The 21114-nt window shown below is 41.0% G+C and overlaps 2 protein-coding genes across 6 annotated transcripts in view; both read right to left on the reverse strand.

The window, feature by feature from the left end:
• The window catches only part of LOC131258042 (protein STRICTOSIDINE SYNTHASE-LIKE 10-like), a 136326-nt gene that overhangs the window by 15839 nt on the left and 99373 nt on the right, over positions 1 to 21114 (reverse strand). The window lies entirely within an intron of this gene.
• On the reverse strand, positions 1770 to 20692 carry LOC131258041 (protein STRICTOSIDINE SYNTHASE-LIKE 10-like). 2 transcript variants are annotated; one of them, XR_009177800.1, is made up of 4 exons: positions 18849 to 18955; positions 12704 to 12820; positions 2085 to 2200; positions 1770 to 1977 (listed from the first exon to the last, which is right to left on the reverse strand). XR_009177800.1 is itself a non-coding variant. In XM_058259073.1 (3 exons), the coding sequence occupies exons 1-3, from the start codon at positions 20675 to 20677 to the stop codon at positions 16970 to 16972; spliced, it is 984 nt and encodes a 327-aa protein (XP_058115056.1). In that variant the 5' UTR covers positions 20678 to 20692; the 3' UTR covers positions 16901 to 16969. The 2 variants fall into 2 exon arrangements, 1 of the variants encoding a protein (XP_058115056.1); XM_058259073.1 differs by lacking the exons at positions 1770 to 1977; positions 2085 to 2200; positions 12704 to 12820 and adding exons at positions 16901 to 17432; positions 20424 to 20692 and having other exon boundaries at positions 18849 to 19115.

Below are 21114 nucleotides of genomic sequence, written 5' to 3' on the forward strand. Positions count from 1 at the left end.
AAATCTTAAAAGACATGTATGAAAACACAATCAATACATTCAAAAGCCAAACTTGTCCTTCACTATATAGTGCATATATTGAAAATATATATATTTAAAATTATATTTATAATTTTAACATTTTTTTTTGAAGTAAATAAAAAAGTGCAGCTGATGTTAGACCAGCACTCATAAGTACATAACATCTGGTCAATGTAAAAATGAACGTTTACAGCTGTAAGTGCGTATCATAACCCAAGTGTAAAACTAAATATCACAAGAAAACAAAAAACTTGTGTGCTCAATCACATCTTACACAACAAGCAAAGCTAATAAGAGAATTTTCAGGTGCAAACTAGGGCTGATTGTTCAAATTATCCTCTGATTCACCCATGATCCCACAAAACAAAATCACAACTGAAATGGATAGTCAAGAAAGAAAACCAATCATAAATCCAGAAATTACAGAATTTTTATTTTTTAAAAAAAAAAACACTTAGCCCTTTGTTTATTCTAATCAAAGCCGTATATTTTTTACAAGTGGAAAACACTAAATAAGCCCTGAATAAGTATTGTAGTCTGATACTGTAGCATTCTATGTAGCAGAGGATCAGCAGATTTACTAAATTTGTAGAGACTGAATTAGAGACTAGAGAAGATTCGCTCACCAATCAGTAAAACACAATTTGATGATCACAACCCTAGCCTTTCTCTATCTACCTCTTACTACAGGGCATTAAAATGGTAATTGACCTAGTTACTTGATCCTAGACCATCACTAGAGGCAGCTGCTTGGGAACTATATTGCATCTAAGCACAGCTAGGCTGGGGTGCCTACACCTATGTAGATCCAGGAAAGATGTCCAACCTGTAATCTGTAAATCAGCCTTCAAAGACTCTCACCTGATTTTTCCACTCTAATTACAAGTTAAATGGGTGAAATCAGAATTTCCCCATTTTTCCCAATTTAAAAATCAAAGGTTAAAATCCATAATTGAATATGCAAAACATACAAAATCATGGATTACTAACTTTACTACACAAATTCCAACCAATTTAAATTGGAAAAAAACTTATCGATTGAGTTTCTGGGACCACATGCTCACCAATTTTGATTTATGAATCCAAATCTTCTTTTCTCTCCAAACAAATGAAAAGGATTTGTCAAGATCTCCTTAACAACATAATCCTAGCAAAAAAGTTTAGAAAAAATCATTTTTTGCGGATTTTTGGTGAAGTTTTCAAATTTTTTCACAGTAAGACCGACGCAAGTGCGATATCGCTGATACGTGTGATATATATTGATGATAACAAGAAACTTATAACAACGAATTTTAGAATATCGTAATGCATCGAGATATCATCGATACATTAATCGATACTCTTAAGTTCCCCAACTACAACCCCATTTTGTATCAGCACTGTGGGACATCGATATTATTAACCAATATATAGCCCATACTGGGAATGTTGCAATCACTGGATATGAGAAAAGGGAATAGGATAACAAATCCTACTCTCCCTACACATGCCAATGTGAAACGTGTGCAAGATCTGAGCCATTTATAAGGTGAGCCCAGTATGTACTAGGCTGATCTGGTCAGCATGGGGAACACCGATTTGTCAAACATGGTTGGGTCCATCCTGATTAGCCATCCATTTCTTCGGGTGACCACCTGACAACAGAACCCACCAGATAAATGGCATGGATGTCAGACATTCCAGTACTGGAACATATGCAGTGTGGAATCCAAATCCTACTCCAGGGGTAAGACATCACATTCCTTCCATATAATGGAGATGAAATAATAATGTGCAGCTAGAATCAGTCATGGTTTACTCCATAATGAACTGATGAACAAGTAAAGGACATGCCTACCTCTAGTATTCCATTTAACCACTCTGCTGAAATCGGAAGCTTCAGGGAAGTAACAAGCTTGATCGCACCCCTCGGCTACTTGTAACAGTAGTCCGGCAAGTTCCATAGCACTTTGTCACCTGAAATAACAACTCATCCAGTCAAGAACAGCTTTCATATCATGAGCCCAGAAGGATCGTTCATTTTCCATTGTGAAATCTTTAATCTTTAATCTTTAAATTCTTACTGTTGCAGCAGCTGGGATAAGCCTTAAGATGTGTCTGTCAAGCGCTGCTTCCATGTTGAAAGCCTCATCATCTAGTACTGTGGTATCTACTTCTGTCTTCAATCTTTCTCTTGAATCTGCGAGGTGGTTTGAATACCCAACAGATTAATAACTTAGCTAGAGCTTTGCTACATGCACACATGCATCTCCCAATGCTAAACAAGCACCACACATGGCACATGTATATAACTCCAAGCCACTCATTAGGTAGATCCTGCAGTGAATGTGTTAGACAGGCTCACATACCTTGTTTAGCTAGTATACCTTGTATAGTTCATTTCCATAAGTAGAAGATTCTAATTTTATTATTTTCCTTGTATAGATGACTGTAATCTCTATATATTCAACCTCTTTGGGTTGTCTCAAATACAGAAAAGCTTCAGCTCCTCTCGGCTTTCATGGTATCAGAGCTTCCCTGATCCGAAACCGCTCCTGCGTCGTTCGGTCACCACCCCTGCTGTGTCGTCCTCCATCCCTGCTACGTTTGGTCACTGTCCCTGCTCGTTTGACCGCCCTGCGTCGTCCGGCCGCCCCTGCTGCAATGTCCGGCCATCCCTACTGTGTCCGACCACTATCCCTGCTTGTCCGACCACCCCTGTGTCGTCCGACCGCCTGATGCAGGACATGGAAAATTAAATATGATATGCAAGATTTCAGGCTTAGATCCTACCAATTCAGAAACAATTATAAAAATTCCACGTCCCACATGAAAATCCAAACATACAATTAAAAAGGGGAATCTATGCGGGTCCAAGCCGACACAGGCTAGGACTGGACCAATAAAAATTATAAACCAAACGATGTCAAAGGGAAATAAAATCAACTACTCATGCATAAAAATTAGTCCCTAATCTAAGGGATTCCCTAATTTCAATTCAAGGAACTCTAAGGTGATAAAAAGGGGCAAATCAATTAGGGATCATGTAATCTAGGATTAGGATTCATGAAAAACGGCTATGAGAGGATAAAAGAGGATAAAAACTTGAGTCAAAAGATGATCCCGCGTGTGGACAGCAACAATGGCCCAGACGGACGTGCGTGTGATCCCGGCCGCACGTGTGGTGGGCCTACTATTCAGAAAAAGGCCACCTGGGCCCTAGTTGGCCAGGGATGGACTCCAAAACCCCCAAATCTCAGCTCGATCCGATGTACGGTTTGTGCGTGGTGCTCCGCCGAAGTTTCAGCTCGCCTGCGGGCTGAAATCTGGAAACATGTTGTAATGAAGAAATCTGATGAAATAAAAGGACAAATTCGAAGTACGGATGGTGGGGGAAGATGGAAAAAAAGATGATGAAAGATGGAGGTGAATTGGGATCGATGTGGCTTCGCACCACGGTAGTTAGTCCTTCGAAAAGGGAGGGCTTCGCATCCACTTTTGAATTCTTCCACAACTCACAAAGAGAGTAGAAAAATAAAGTAAGAATTTTTTATTAACTTCAATGAATGAAAAGAATTACAAGGGGTGCCTATTTATAAGGAGAACCCTATACCCAAAAACTCGCACCATGTGCGACACCTATTACTTGGCGATGAAGTAAACTAAAATAAAAACCAAACAAGGAAATCTAAAGCGTTCACGATGTTCTAAATAATAACAATAAGCAAAACCTAAAATATAAAACCAATCCAATGAGTGGGCCACGATCATGAGATCCTATGGTGGGCTTTTCTTGACTATCGGGCCACTTTTCTGAACCAAAACTTGACTTCTAGCTAGGAGGCTCTCTCTGGACGTCGTCATCGAGCCAGATCGATGGTGGGGTCCTCCTTCTACGTACGTACGTGCGTAGGGGGGCGGCGTGAGTGCGCGTGATGTCCCCATCAATTCTCCCCGGCTGCAAAGATTTCGCCACTGGCGAAATAAAACTCCTGAACCGCTTCAAGATGTCAGGATCAAGTCTCTGAAGCTCCTCCTCAGTGAGCCACATGTTGTCTGAAGCTGGCTGTGACTTCCATTTAACCACGTACTTCTGAAACCCGCCGTCCGACGTTGAAACTATCTGATGGTCCAGGATATCCTCTATTTCCTTTTTGGGTGTGTGAAAGTTAGGTATGGGAGATAGAGGCTGGAAAAATGAGTCAGGAAGGATATGTATGGGTGGTAAAGGCTGGGAAGATGGGTCGGGACGGGTAGGTATGAGAGGTAGAGGCTGGGAACATGGGTCGGGACAGGTAGGTATGGAACGTAGAGGCTGGAAAAATGGGTTGGGAAGGATAGATATGGGAGGTAGAGGCTGGAAAAATGGGTTGGGAAGGATAGGTATGGGACGGAGAGGCTGGAAAAATGGGTCAGGAAGGGTAAGTATGAGAGGTAGAGGCTGGGAAGAAAGGTTAGAAAAAGTAGATATGGGAGGTAGAGGCTGGAAAAATAGGTTGGGAAGGGGCCATGGTTCAAGGGATAAATATGGGGAATCGGGATGGGTGGGCGAAGGGCCGGACAAAGTATCAGTGGTCCCCTGAAAAGTAACTAAATCCTCTACATTGGATGTGAAACTAATTTCCATGGAAGGTGGAAGATCTACCTCATACACATTGAGACCATTTCGTTTTATAATTTTGACGGGTCCAGCGCTATACGCGTGTAACTTACGAACGACACTCGAAGGATACTGCTTGGGCCTGACGCAGACCATCACAGAGTCCCCAATATTGAATCCTTTGAAACATTTATACTGGTCTGCAGAAAATGTGCAATGTTCATTATTAGTCATGATCTTCTGCCTGATTTCTTGATGCCATGAATGAATGTGATGCACAAAAGACTCTGCAGACTCTGATGGCCTATGGAACAGTGACATAGGGACAAGATCAATAAGTTTCCTAGGTTTATAATCAGTAACGACTTCATGAGGACTTAGACCTGTGGACCTATCGACAAAATTATTCAAAGTAAACTCGGTTGTAAGTATTACGGTGTCCCATGTTTTGGTGTGCTCTATATCCCTCCTAGGGGACTCATCTGGTAGATCATCAGGACAAACATCACGAAACTCATCCACTACCGGAATGACCTCAGTGGGTAACTCTACACTAACATCTGGGCACTCTCTCCAGTCACAAGGCTGCACATGTTGTACTCCTCAAAATAGTGGTCTTGATGTCCCTCATGGGGTGGGTATACGGGTGCACGCCCATAACTGATTCCTTGGCCAACTCCATTCATTGGTCTATCCTTCAGGCCACCTGCCTGAGATTAGACATCTATCCTATGGTGGGGTTTGTCCTGGCGATGGTCTTTAGTCGGGCAATGCGTTCATCAAGCTGCTCAAAGTATTGGTCTATTTCCAAGCGCTTAATCATAAACTCCAACTTCTGGGACAACTTGTTTAGTGACTCTTGCAATTGTTCCATGTTTAGTGTAGGGTGCCAACCAAATTTCCGCAATATAGTTGTCAAAATAAAAGAATTTTTTTTTTTTTTTAAAGAATCGACCTAGTTTCTAAAAAATGAAAAAGGAAAGTTTCTAAAGAAACAAATTAGGAAAGCTTCTAAAAAAAAAAAAAAAAAAACAACCTAGTTTCTAAAGAAAAAGAAAAAAGGAAAGTTGCTAAAAATAGAAAGTAAGATAGTTTCTAAAAAAGAAAAAAGAAAGTAAATTAGTTTCTAAAAAAGAAAAAGGAAGGGAAATTAGTTTCTAAAAACAGATTAAGAAAGTTTCTAAAAAATTAGTTTATAAAAAAAAAAAAAGAGAGAAAAGGAAAGTTCCTAAACCTAGAAATAGAAAACTAAGTTAATTTCTAAAATAATTCAAATAAGGGGATAACAAAAAATTTCAGCAGCTTATTTCAAGGTTTATGGACCTTTAAACAGCCATATATGATGAGAATTGATGCGTAATGGACATAAACAACCAAACCCTAAACATGTAATGAATTCCCCTACAAGAACCCTAAGCTCTGATACCAAATTTGATGCAGGACATGGAAAATTAAATATGATATGCAAGATTTCAGGCTTAGATCCTACCAATTCAGAAACAATCACACAAATTCCACGTCCCACATGAAAATCCAAACATACAATTAAAAAGGGGAATCTATGGGGGTCCAAGCCGACACAGGCTAGGACTGGACCAATAAAAATTATAAACCAAACGATGTCAAAGGGAAATAAAATCAACTACTCATTCATAAAAATCAGTCCCTAATCCAAGGGATTCCCTAATTTCAATTCAAGGAACCCTAAGGTGATGAAAAGGGGCAAATCAATTAGGGATCATATAATCTAGGGTTAGGATTCATGAAAAACGGCTATGAGAGGATAAAAGAGGATAAAAACCTGAGCCAAAAGATGATCCCGCGTGTGGACAACAACAATGGCCCAGACGGACGTGCGTGTGATCCCGGCCGCACGTGTGTGGGGCCTATTATTCAGAAAAAGGCCACCTTGGCCCTAGTCGGCCAGGGATGGACTCCAAAACCCCCAAATCTCAGCTCGATCCGATGTACGGTTTGTGCGTGGTGCTCCGCCGAAGTTTCAGCTCGCTTGCGAGCCGAAATCTAGAAACCTGTTGTAATGAAGAAATTTGATGCAACAAAAGGACAAATTCGAAGTACGGATGGTGGGGGAAGATGGAAAAAAAGATGATGGAAGATGGGGGTGAATTGGGATTGATGCGGCTTCGCACCACGGTAGTTAATCATTCGAAAAGGGAGAGCTTCGCACCCACTTTTGAATTCTTCCACAACTCACGAAGAGAGCAAAAAAATAAAGTAGGAATTTTTTATTAACTTCAATGAATGAAAAGAAATACAAGGGGTGCCTATTTATAGGGAGAACCTTATACTCAAAAACTCGCACCATGTGCGACACCTATTACTTGGCGATGAAATAAACTAAAATAAAAACGAAACAAAGAAATCTAAAGCGTTCACGATGTTCTAAATAATAATAATAAGCAAAACCTAAAATATAAAACCAATCCGATGAGTGGGCCACGATCATGAGATCCTAAGGTGGGCTTTTCTTGACTATCGGGCCACTTTTCTGAACTAAAACTTGACTTCTAGCTAGGAGGCCCTCCTTGGACGTCGTCATCGAGCCAGATAGATGGTGGGGTCCTCCTTCTACGTATGTACGTGCGTAAGGGGGCAGCGTGAGTGCGTGTGATGTCCACATCACCGCCCTTGCTGCGTCGTCCAGGGACCCCTCTGCTTCAGATCTGCTCGTCCGAACCCTGCTCCAGATCTACTCGTCTGAACCTTGTTGTTGTTGCTCCAGATCTGCTGTCCGAACCCTGTTGTTGTTGCTATTGTTCCATCCTGTTCCAAATCTGCTCGTCCGAACCCTGTTACTGTTGCTCCAGATCTAAGTTTTCCAGATCTAGAGCCCCTATTGCTGTTGTTATTGCGCCATCTCCAGAAACTGCAATTGCTTGGGTATCTCCTGTTGCACGGTACATCTAACACCTTCTTCTGCTGCAACTCTTTGCATGCTTTACATTACTTCAGATCAATGGACAAGGACTCATCACGTACAGAGGCCCCACGTTGTATTTTTGATGGTACCAACTATTCTCTATGGGCCATCCATTTTCAGAACTTCCTCAAGGGTCGTGGTTTGTGAGGACTCATTGATGGATCTGTTCCTATCCCCACTTCCACAGATGCCGACAAATTAGTTGATTGGGACTTGAACAATGGACGGATTATTACCTGGATTCTCGATTTAGTCGATCGGTCCATTGTTATTGGCCTCAAACTTCATCGCACTGCTAAGGCAATATGGGAGCATCTCCAGACAATTTATCAATAGAGTAATGCGGCCCGGTTATACCGCTTGGAACAGGATCTCGTTAACCTTACTCAGGGTGATGACAGTATTCAATCATTTTACTCCAAAATTGTCACTATTTAGACAGAGATGGCTATGATGGATCCAACATTTCCTCATGACTTTAAGATATTTCAATCTATGCGCGAGAGTGTACAAGCAAGACAATTTCTTATGAAGCTGCATTTGGAATTTGAGCATTGTCGGGCTGCTCTCTTGAACCGTAACCCTCCTTCGTTGAATTCGGTTATTAATGATTTATTGGCTAAGGAACAACGACTGAAAGTTCTCTCTTCCTTCCTCAACTCCGAGATCATCTGATATGGTGCTTACTGTGTCCACCACTACATTAACACGTGGTTCCACTCCTTTGACTTGTCGCGGCTGCAACAAGGTGGGTTATGTTATTGCTCAATGCAAAGAATGGTGCGCTTATTGTCCACAGACTGGTCATGGTATTCAGGACTGCCGTACACATGCCTATATATCTTCTTTTGACCGTGGACGTGGTGGTCGTGGCCATGGTCGTGCTCTTTCTGCTACTGCTGCCAGTATTTCTTCCGAGCCGTCTGTTAGTGATTCTCCATCTACTATTTTTGCTGAAGGTCTTTCATCACCTTTGACTCCTACGATGCTCCAGTAAATCGTTCAGGCCCTTTCTGCAGCCGGGATGTCAGGTATATCCCCATTTTCTGCATGGTTCTTCGATTCGGGTGCTTCCAATCATATAACTGGTGTTGTATCCCATCTTCATGATATTCATCCCTATACCGAAAATTAGGCTATTTCTACTGCGGATGGCACTAGACTACCTATTCAATCCGTTGGATCATTGACTTTCTCTCCTTCTGCTCATCGCTAGTTCACCCTTCATGATGTGTTTCATGTCTCTAACCTCTACTCCAATTTAATTTTAGTTGGTCAACTCACAGCCAATAACTGCTTAGTCATATTTCTTCCCAATTGTTGTTTTGTGCAGGATCTGACAATGGGGAAGGTACTTGGGATGGGTAGGCGGCATGGTCGTCTGTACGTGCTAGACTTTGATCCATCTATCACTCCGACTCATTGTTTCTTTTCTCCATCTTCATCAGATATTTGTTCAGCAAATAAATTATGGAAATTATGGCACTTTCGCCTGAGTTATCCACATTCCGATCGGTTAATTCAATTATTTTCTTTTGGCATGTTAGGGAACGTTTCTCTTAATAAAAACGATTTGGATTATTCTTGTTCATCTTGTTGTCTTTCATAAAGTAAGTGTATTCCTTTTTCTCTAAGGCCCTGTTTGTTTTTCAAAGAAATGGGAAATACTAGGGTAAATGGTAATAATTATTTCCCTCCGTAGTTGCCGCACACTCCCCCGTGACTGATTTGACAGCTTACTGTTTGGAGGTAAAAGTAGCAAATATTGAAAAACATTTGTGGGTCCCACCATGATGCATATCATATATCCACACCGTTCATCCATTATGTCAGATAAATTTATGATATGAGCCAAAAAATGAGACATATCCAATGCTCAAGTGGACCACGCCATAGAAAACTGTGAATTAAATGCTTACCGTTAAAAACTTCTTGGGGCCACTGTTTCTTTTAGTATGAGCCAGTTGAGTGTTGGATCTAACTTATTTTTCTCCTCATATTTCAAAATTTTGTGATAAAATGGATGGACGGAACAGATATATCATATACATCGAGATGGGGTCCTAAAATGACCACTACTACTTTTGAACCAGTTTCCAAGAAGTGAAATCTCCGTGAATATTCAAACAGGCGAAATGTTAACAATCACCCATTTCCATGGTATTTACCTTTTCCCGGTGAAACGATGAAAATCAAACAGGCCCTAAGTATTACAAAATCAATTTCTATGTTTGAATTAGTTCATACAGATGTCTAGGGTCTTTCACCTATTATGTCTCTCTCTGGGTTATGTTACTATGTTATATTCATTGATGATTTCACACGTTACACCTGGATTTACTTTCTGCACTCGAAGTTACAGGTTTTTGAAAAATTCAAGATATTTCACTCTATGGTAAAGACTCAATTTCGGGTTCCAGTACAAACTCTCCGCTTTGACTCAGGGGGGGAATATCTGTCAACCAATTTTCGTACATTTCTTCAGAGTCATGGGATTATTCATCAGACCACCTGTTCTGATACTCCACAATAGAACGGGGTGGCTGAACGAAAAAATCATCATATTGTTGAAACTGCTAACACCCTAATGACAGCCATGAGTGTTCCTCCTTCTTTCTTTGCGGAAGCAATGTTACATTCAGTCTACTTGATTAACCGGATGCCAACCAACGTTCTGAACAGTAAATCTTCATACTTTGTTCTCAACGGCTTACCTCCTACATATTCCACATTTCGTGTTTTTGGTTGTGTCTGTTATGTTCACCTGGCTTCACGTGAGCGTAATAAACTATCTCCAAAATCGATCAAATGTATGTACTTGGGATTTGGAGAAACTCAGAAGGGTTTTCGATGTTATGATCCGGTCGCACGTCGTGTTCGGGTTTCACGACATGTTGTTTTTCTTGAACATATTGCCTTTCATTAATCTCTTCCTCCTCCGCACGCCCCAACATCTCCTGGTCTAACCACCTTTCCTAATATTCATTTTGCCTCGAGTACTCTCCCTCGTCCATTGCAGGTTTACTTGCGTCGACCAAATACAGCTCCATCACCTATTACTCAACCTGAACCTACTGTACCTGTTACAGATCCTGAACCTACCTCGATACGTCGTTCCGATCATGTACATTGAGCGCTTGATCGCTTGATATGCTCTATGTCTGCCATGAATGCTACTCTGGATACTGTTTTTATTCCTACTTCATACTCTCAAGCAGCCACTCATGATTTTTGGAAGAAGGCTATAACAGAAGAACTTGCGGCATTGGATGGTAATCATACATGGGACATTGTCACTCGACCCGCTGACCAATAGCTAATTGGTAGCAAATGGATTTATTCTGTCAAGCTCAAGTCTGATGAATTATTGGATCGATACAAAGCTCGACTTGTTGCTCAGGGATACAAACAGGAATATGGAATTGATTACAATGAGACATTTGCTCCCGTGGCCAAGATGAAAACTGTTCGTACTCTTCTGGCAATATCTTCCGTCCGCTCTTGGCCACTTTCTTAGATGGATGTGAAAAATGTTTTTCTTCATGGAGACCTCCAAGAAACAGTATATTTGAAACCTCCTCCTGGCTCCTTAATCCCTGACAATAAGGTATGTCGCCTGAAGAAAGCCCTGCATGGCCCCAAACAGGCACCTCGGGCATGGTTCCAACTCTTTCACGATGTTGTTACGGGTGCTGGCTTTACTCAAAGTGGTCATGACCCATCATTATTTTTGCGCACCACTGCTCGCAGAATTGTCATTGTTCTCGTCTATGTTGATGACCTACTTCTGACTGGTAGTGATGCTACTGGCATCTCGGTTTTAAATGAAGTTCTGCAATCCTCCTTCAAGATGAAGGACCTCGGCCATCTCACATACTTTCTTGGGCTTGAAATTTCACGTTCTAAACGTGGGGTCCTGGTCAGCCAACGTAACTATACTAAGGATCTTCTCGCCTTGGCATCATTGACGGATCAGAAGACAGTTTAGACTCCCTTAGAACTTAACGTTTAATATGGCCATGATGATGGTGATCTGCTTGCACAGTTCGACTTATACCGCCGTTTGGTTGGGAGTTTGGTTTACTTAAGTATGACTCGCCCTGATATTGCGTACGCTGTCTAAGTCGTCAGTCAGTTTGTTTCTACTCCTCGGACTCTTCATATGATTGCGGTGTTGCGTATCCTACGGTACTTTCGTGGAACTCTAGATCGATCACTATTCTTCTCCTCCACGGCGACTCTGGACCTTTATGCTTATTCGGATGCTGATTGGGCCGGTTGCGCTCTCACATGACGATCTACCACTGGCTATTGTGTTTTTCTCGGCACTTCTCTCATCTCTTGGAAGTGTAAGAAGCAGGCCCCTGTTTCCAAATCAAGCACAGAAGCCGAGTATCGGGCGATGTTCGCTACGTGTAGTGAGCTTGTTTGGTTACGTGGACTTCTTTCCGACTTGGGTGTTCCTCTGCAGAATCCTACTCCACTCCATGTTGATAATCTAAGTGTCATTCAGATTGCCTCTAACCCGGTTTTTCATGAACGGACGAAGCATATTGAAGTTGACTGTCACTTTATCCGCGAGAAATTTCAGTCTAGGCTCATTTCTCTTCCACATGTTGCATCCTATGATCAGATTACCGACATTCTCACCAAGTCCCTCACTTCTGCACGTCACTCATTTCTAGTTGGTAAACTATTACTTATCGATGACCCACATTAGTTTGAGGGGGGATGTTAGACAGGCTCACATACCTTGTATAGCTAGTATACCTTGTATAGTTCATTTCCATAGGTAGAAGATTTTGATTTTATTATTTTCCTTGTATAGATGACTGTAATCTCTATATATTCAACCTTTTTGGGTTGTCTCAAATACAGAAAAGCTTCAGCTTCTCTCGGCTTTCAGAATGCACCCATGTGATTAGCACATGCACATTGAATGTAGACCATCTGTTATCCATTCTGTAACTGACTGTAATTTGTTCACATGGCCCACCTGATGAGTTGACCAGCCTATCATTGAGACAAGGCATGCCATCTTAACGAATGGCTTGAATCTCATGCAGTTGTGACACGTCAGCATGTGCGCTGATTTCTTTGGAGTCTGCAGATGCACATCAACTGCTAGCATTACACATCTAGTAAAGAAGCAAACAATGAACCTGTGAGAGATGTAGGTAGTTCATTATAAACTCATTTTCGGGAGTGTCAGCTCCTAAATCAGATGATGCAAGGGGAAATGAAAAGCTAAGGAGCATAAAAACTGGCTTTGGGATTACCTGCAAAAATAAATAAATCAATAATAAAATATTTCCATGGTTTTAATGGATGATAAATGAAGCGGAATCAAAGGGGAGAGAGAGTCATACTACCAGTGGGTACGAATCCGGGGATTTACATACAATCCAATAGTTCTCTTTTTCTGACTTCCAAAAATGCAGCACTTCCCGCGTACAAAGGAGTTAGACAGATCATGAACATGTATGGTTATTCTAACTGCTTGCTGCAGCACAAGTTTGCCCAAATCCAAACAACACCATGGACTGTAATAAATAACAATGGGAATAGCATCCTGAGCACCCATTTCATAAAAGTGGGACCAATATTTCATCGATCTAGACCACCGATGTTATTCAATGCAGAGTGGATCAGGGATGAGCAAAAGTTATCATACAGATTATGAGATTCCAACCATCATATATTTTCTCTTAACATGGCCCCTTATTCTATTATTTATTAACCGTAAGGTTAAAAAGTCGAAAGGTCATTTCTTCTCAGGAACCCCCATAAATATTGCTGAAAGGTTAGGATTACCACAAATTGTAATAGATAAAGCACAGGAACTATTTGGAACTGCAAGTGCAATACTACAATTCCAAACATTAACTTATGATTTTTATGACAACAAGCACAATAACATCTCTGTTTAAAAGCCTCTGAAATTCATTCGTCCCCAATATGGGACTAAAAGCGTTTTATGAAATGATGGCAGATTCAGATTTGAAGGTACTAGCCCTTTATTTAGATGATGCTATTCCATACCATTTATTTTGGAAATCACTAGTCGCTCATCAAGTACAGATTGTTGGGTACAGAGGGAGATATTTGTTCATGGGTCCATGGATAAGCTCAGTAAGCATTTCATTACCTAAGAGAATGAGGATAGCTGGTTATCACCTAATAATTTTGTTGCCTGTTATATTTTCATCTGTTTATGGCCATTGACTTGAACTCCTGACTTGGAGCCCATAACCTTATGGGTCATAAGAACCTGCTTGGATCCATTAAATAGATGGAATGCCCTTGGTTACATCCCCTGCCCCCTGCATCTTTTTTGGTGGATGTGTAGAAACGGCACATTATTTGAGTTTCCTGCTTGCATGACTGTAGTAACATTCAAATTCAAGTTGCAGTTGGGCAAATTTCTGGGATTTTCAAATGAGGGGGATTCCTTGGAGCATATCCTCTTCAATTCTACTATGAAAAAGAGGATGAATTAGGGCCGACAAGGAACACTAGAAAGGAAGATAAAAGGCTGGTGATGAGGCAAAAATTGGGAATTGGACAATGCATGCATAGGCTTCAGGTTGTGCAATCAGGATGGGTATCTGATGATTAAAATGATATCCTAGAATGCGAGGGGCATGGGGAATGCACCAATGATTTTGTATCTGTGTCGTTTGGTGAGAAATTGTAAGGCTTGTATTCTTATGCTTCAAGAGCCTATGGTTAACTTCTCTAAGTTACCTCAAGTAGCAAAGGAATTGGGATTTGAGTATTGAGTAAATGAAACTGCATCTCAGGTGACATAGGAGCCTCTGACTAAAGTTGCACGATCAAGTCACAAGCGAAAGGCAATGATAGAGTGATAACTAAATCATGACTGTGATTTCGATAGACACAGGTGTCTGGATGTGTACCGTCGAATTTTGTCCAATGATCAGAACATACAACATGAGTTGTTTGAATGGATGGAAACCATCGCTCACAAATAACAAAGGATTCCAGGGTTTGGCTGCCTACAGGCATGTTTGGGTACGAAGAAAATCATGGTTGACATGGGTTTTCTGTAAAAATTGAATATTAAGGCTTCCAACTCAAGCTTGGGATTCGAGCTTTCACAGACAAAGGAATCCGCCTAAAACGGATCTCTCCTCCAAATTCCCTCTAAATGCTATACTACAAAAAAATGCAATCCAACAGTACATGCCTCTAGAAAGAGAGCATGTTCACATAGAAGCCACTTTAAGAGAGCATGCTCATATTTTAGAACCAGCTTTGTATATGGTTTGCATCTTGTGCACATGAGTCTGGCACATTGGCACATGTTCCATTGCTTATTTCTTCAATTACATTTTTCCACCCATAAGAAAGCAATTGAAACTAGAATTTTGGTCGAATGAGCTTCTAAATATCATCTATGTTCCATTCACTTTACATTCAAACTATGTGCGCGTATATATTCGATTGTACAGACTTGTTTCTAATCAGGAATTTTGGGGTTTGAAAACTTATCAAAGTTTAGATCTTACAAGGGGGAAAAAAAACAGAGGATTTCATTGAATAAAGAAAACTGCATTGTAAGAAAGTGGGTTCCTAATCTCAAACAAGTGATTCTTCAATCCAATGAAGATTAGACGTATGATTCTCGTCATTTATTCTTCCTAAGCAATTTATAACATTTTTACAGTGTTATTAACAAGAGATTTAAAAGACGACGTGAGTGGTCATGATTTGAAGAATTCGCGATTTGTGGTCTGTCGAAGATTGTCAATCGAGCACAAGTATCACAATTTTTTCTCCTTCTTTTTCTTCTTCTTCCTTTTTTTTTTGTTTGTTTGAAAGAGGGAATGTTTATTGCCCTCTAAACGATGTGTTAGCAAGCAGAAGGGGAGATTGCACAATCCCATGTTCTTGGTGGTTGCAACCATTGGAAACCAACCTCTAAATAGCAATCATGGGGTCAAGCAGCACAATCAGTGTTGGCCCAACCTGGGTTGAATGACAAGGCTGGTCTCTTGAGCTCTGGTTGCATGACCAGAGCTGGTCACTCGGGTTCTGTCTGTGTGACCAACGTTTTTCTCCATGGCCCTAGTTGTGCGACCAAGGCTAGTGGCTTAGATTTAGTTGTGTGGCTGGGCCAGTTGCTTGCCAGATTTTGAGCCATTTTAGTGGTCAATGTATGGTGACATTTGGATGACCTTTTCTTGGTTCCTTGGGCTATGTATGATATCCAAGAGTAGATGGAGACTTCTATCCATGGATCTAAGATCACAGATATGATTCGATTGTCTGAAACTTGTGTCTGCTCACCTGTGGCTTGATCTACTACTCATGAGACTAGCTAACCATAGAAATCTTCATGAAGCTTTTGCTCTTGTAGTGATATGGTCAAGATACATGTCAACCATTCAATTAACCATTAAAGGGGTAAGAAACTTGGGGTGGTCTTTTACATAATGTACATATGTATGAATGTGTTCATGTTACGTGTATATTTCAACTGAGATTTGTAATTAATTCAGATATCAAAGATCAAAACAGAGGTATGGTAGAAAACAACATATGAACAACGCGATAAGCTAATGTTGATAACATCGGGCTTGGATCTCTTTCTCTCTCTCTCTCTCTCTCTCTCTCTCTCTCTCTCTCTCTCTATATATATATATATATATATATATATATATAATGCTATTTATTGGAAATTTACAAAAAAACAAAACCAGATTACATATATCTATAAGAACCCCATATTTAGCCTTTGCCCATGGTAACAAGCAGGCGTTCTATGAACTTGTAGCCATTATGAGGAATGCAGTGTCAAGCAAGTCATTTCGAGAAAATGGTCATTGTTTAAGGCACAATTCACTGGCATTTCAAAGCTTGCAAGGGATTAATATAGATGTATTTTAGAACATCTGAGTTGGTTTGAATCTCATTGCAGAGAGAGAGAGAGAGAGAGAGAGAGAGAGAGAGACTTCAAGCAGTTGGAATTACTCAGAACACCTTCAACCTTTGCTTAGTGGAAATGTTTTCACTATAATTATAGTGCAAATGAGTTGTGTGAGTCTGACCATGATGTGTTAATGACATTCAATCTATCCATCACGTATGCTCTCTCTTGTTTGGCCAAGGGCCCAAAAATCAGGCCAATCCATGACTCGGGCCACACGAGCAAGAATGATTGGGAGGAGGGTGTGCACTCTCAAGTGTTCCCTATGGTGTAGCCCACCTAAGTCATGGATTGACATGATTTTGGGCCCTTGGCCAAACATGGGAGGGTGTTCATGATGGCTGAAGTGGTTGTCATCAACACATCACTGTGAGGCTCAAGAGGTTGTTTTCACCACAATTGTAAATGGCAACATTGAAAACATAAATAAATGTTATAATTAACCACATTACTAGCAAATTAACTATACAAGTGTCTAAAGCTTGTAAATGCCAACATCGGGCGCGACCACAGATCCCAACCATAAACTCCCATTGTTTTCTCCTACTTCACTAAGACGTGAAGTAATTTTTCCGAATTTATCATTTAATACCTTCGTGATCTCACCATTCTCATTAAAAGAGATTCCAATCACACCGTTGATGGATGCGACGGCTACCCAAAATTCTCCTCTAGGGTTTCTTTTGATGTTATCTGGGTATCCTGATAGTTGGGCGAAAACTTCAAGGGGGGCTCCAGCTGTAGAACCCTGAAGCCAAAACCTCAAAATTCTTTGAGTGCTAGTCTCTACGATGAGGAGGAATGTGCTATCCTTACTAATTGCCACCCCATTTGGGTAGACGAGGCCTTTAAGCAACACGGTCACCTTTTTGCTCCGTGGATCGTATTTCAACAACCTTCCTGTCCGATCCCCGCTTATAGTGACCAATGTGTTGTCCCTGCAAGAGAAAATGTTTGATGAACTATGGTCTAACTGAAGTTATCAATAGCTAGAGATACATGTAATATTCAATTTCATCCTTATTGGGATAAAGAAATAAATAATATAAAAACAGTAGAGAATTGTCCAAATATTCTTGCTTCATCATAAAAGATGTAATATTTAATTTCCTTCCATGTACATGGTGATGTTCATATAGACCAATGATTAGGCAATCCTATCAAATCAAAGCTTGACAAATTGGATTAGGTGGAGAAGTTCCCTCTAGTACATTAAAGAGGCCTCCCTTGCCTAGTATTCGATAAGTATTGTCCAATCCTGTCATCCTTAGAAGAAGAGAACTGGGGGCCATGCCCATTTCAATTTAAATTAGCGTGGCTCCAAACTAAAAGTTTCTTGGTTCTTGTAAAAGAGTGAGGGGAATCATTCTCAATAGAAAATTTTGCCGGTTTCAAGCTATTTCAGAAGCTAAAGCTCTTGAAAGAAAAGATTAAAGATTGGAAGAAAGAGGTCTTAGAAAGTGTGAAGCGAAATAAGAAGCGCTCTTAAAATAAATAATAATCCAAGAACTAGATATTAAAGAGGAAAGCACTGCCTTGTTAGAAGAGGAGATGGCCAACAAGGAAGACTACCTAGCCAAATACAATATGAAATTGAGAGAGGAAAAAATTAAATGGAACCAACACTCCTAAGCTACATGGTTAAAAGAAGGGGACAACAATAAAAAATTCTTTCATGTAATTGTGAGCATCCAAGCTTCTTCAAACAAGATTCAAAACTTATTGGTGAATGGTAAAATAAAAGATAGCAAAGCCAGCGTGAGCATCGCGATTGTCAATTTCTAGAAAAATCTCTTTGTAAAAGATTAATTAGAGCCACGGCACCTTAACAATCCTCATTTCAATAAAATCTCTCAAGAAGAGGTAAAATGGTATGAAAAAGCCAATATCGGAGGAAGAACTCAAATCGGCAATGAAGGAGCTAGGCAGCGATAACCCCCCCCCCCCCCCCCCAGCTTAGATGGCTTTCCAATTATGTTCTTCTAAATTCTTTTAGGCAGTGAAGTTGGACTCTGAAGAGCTTTGTAAATTAATTTGTAGGAGTCTATCTAGCTTTAGAATTGAGAGCAACTTTCATTGCTCTTATTCTAAAGAAGAAGGGTGTGAGGGTGCCAATTAGCTTCTCAAAGGTTCTTAAAATATTTTAGTGAAAATTCTGGCTTCAATGTTCCAAGTGGTACTATTAAAGGTAATATTCAAACCTCAAGGGACATTTAAGGAAGGTAAACAAATTACGAAAATTGCTCTAATTGCTCATAAATGCTTAGATATTCGGCATCGGTCAAGCAAGAAAGAAGTAATCTTCAAACTTGATATAGAAAATGCAGTAGTTGGTATGAGTGATGGAATAGTACCTCCTTGTGTATATCATGCTAGAGTCCGTGAAATAAACAATCCCGGTCGCCTGGTCAATATCCAGACCGTTGGTGAAGTGAAAGGGGACCCCTTGGGCCCCACTGGCTAGCTGGGTGGCCAATCCTCCAGTGGGCCCCACCACAAAGAGCCCGTGATAGGCATCCGCAATGTACAGATCGCCGGTGGCCTTACTGAATTGCAAGCCTAGTGGCCTACCGCACATGTCTTCTAACCAAGGGTTTTTATGGCCGTTGCACTCCTCATTCCTAATCGCAACAAAACAAAAGCATATGATCCTCCATACGAGTACGTGCATGTCCCATCCATGCCAGGGAAAATCAGATTAAAGGTCCAGATCAGAGAACAACGGGCTCACCTGTAAGAACCCAGTTCTCTTTGGCACTATATAACTTTGGCCCGAGGATTTGACAAATGTACTCGTGTTCCCAAATTATACTAATGGGGCCGGCTCTTATAGATCTAGACCGTTTATCTAATGGTGGGATGGTGGATGGATAATGATCCAAATGCTCCCTCAATAAAACTACACTACCTTTTAAGCTGGTGCATGCAAATCGAAGGTTGAAAAGAGACCCCCAGTTTGGATTGCCCAAGTGATATCCCAAATGGATATCCATAAATAGGTGGCCAACATATAAGTAGTTTGGGAATAAAATACAGAAGCAATTCACATTCAACCAAGAAAAGGTCAAACATTCTACGGATAGGATCTTCCAATCTGGGGGATTTCGGTGTATGCACCATCCGTACCCATAGTCAGGGGTCCCACCCGCCTCGGTGGATCTGGGATCGACCGGCCGTAAACAGCTTAGTGGGTGAGTCCCTACTGTGGGTCCATCTTGATGTATGTTTTGTATATCCACTCCGTTCCATCAAATTTTCAGCTCATTTTAGGGCATGGTCCATAAATGAAGCATATCCAAATCTCAACTGGATCACACCACATGAAAACAATTGTCATTGAATGCCAATAAAAAAAAATTCCCTAGGGCCCATCATAATGTTCATTTGCCATCCAATCTGTTGATAAGGTCACATAGACATGAATGAAGCAGAAGCACAAATATCAGCTTAGATCTCCAACTTTTGGGCCCCACAAGATGTTTTTAATGGTCAATAATCACTGTTTTCTGTGGCATGGTCCACCCGAGATTTGGATCAGCTGAATTTCTTGGACATGCCATAAAACGGGCTAAAAGAAGGGATGGACAGCGTGGATGTACAACACATACATCAAGGTGGGCCCCACGGTCAGGGACTAAGCTGTTACCCCGGATTCACCGAATTCGCGCCTGGATTGGATAGCACGTAAGAAAACAGAGTGGATCCCACACACAATCTGGAAGGTTCTTAATGGTGGGCATCCACGTGCCATTCATGTAGTGTAGCCCACTTGAGTTTTGGATCCACCTGATTTTTTCTTTCATCCCCCATCCTTTATGTGGCCCATTAGATGAAAGTTTTGAATGATCAAACCATGGGCCCCACATGTACAAAATCTAGTGCAGCATCAAGATGCAAGTTTGCTGATAATCGCAACTGTCAATTGTTACCTGCGTGGTGAAGTGACTGCAAACTCAGTCCAGCCGCGGGCTGCGCCTTGCCATTTAAGAACTCGACCGTCTGAGACACCCGTATAAGGACCGTTGCCCATTGGATCGAAGACTATGCTCTCTGGCCCAGCGAGACCGCCTAGATCGAGCTGTTGGAAGCGTCCAGGCTCGATGGTGATAACTAAAGGGAGAGAGAGGGAGAGAGAAGGAAAACAGAAGAAGACAAAGATGAAAAAGATGGCGAGCATTGTCATAGTTTGTAATAGTAAGAAACACGTAATGGATTGTATAGATTTCACACAGGAAAAAAATACGATAGCTTTTACGTATATATAGATGGTGTGACGTGCGTTTCATGAGACTAGGTAGAGAAACAGAGAAGGGGAGTGACGAGGGAAGCGGATTTACTGCGAAAGCCTTTCGCAGGAAGTTCCTGCGCTGGAAAACTAGGTTGGGCCAACGTGATGTTTGTGAGAAATCTATCCTGTCCATCCGTTTTTTTAGTTCATTTTAGTAGGTGAGACAAATATTGAACAGGATCCAAGACTCGAGTGGGCCGCACAAATGGAAAAGGTGGTTAGGGAAATTTCAACCGTTGAAACTTCCCTGGGCTCGACAGTGATGTTTACAGGCCATCCATACCGTTCACAACGTCATTACTACTGGCATGAACTGAAAAAACAAATATTAT

The sequence above is a fragment of the Magnolia sinica genome, chromosome 10 (assembly GCF_029962835.1).
Source record: "Magnolia sinica isolate HGM2019 chromosome 10, MsV1, whole genome shotgun sequence".
NCBI lineage: Eukaryota > Viridiplantae > Streptophyta > Magnoliopsida > Magnoliales > Magnoliaceae > Magnolia > Magnolia sinica.

Excerpts from the sequence above, each read along its gene's own strand:
- LOC131258041 (XM_058259073.1), bottom strand. The coding sequence starts at position 20,677 with ATGACAATGCTCGCCATCTTTTTCATCTTTGTCTTCTTCTGTTTTCCT. Across the intron at positions 19,116-20,423 it reads GCAGTCACTTCACCACGCAG|GAATGAGGAGTGCAACGGCC; the intron begins GTAACAATTGAC and ends TGTTGCGATTAG. Across the intron at positions 17,433-18,848 it reads AGCATGATATACACAAGGAG|GGACAACACATTGGTCACTA; the intron begins GTACTATTCCAT and ends TTTCTCTTGCAG.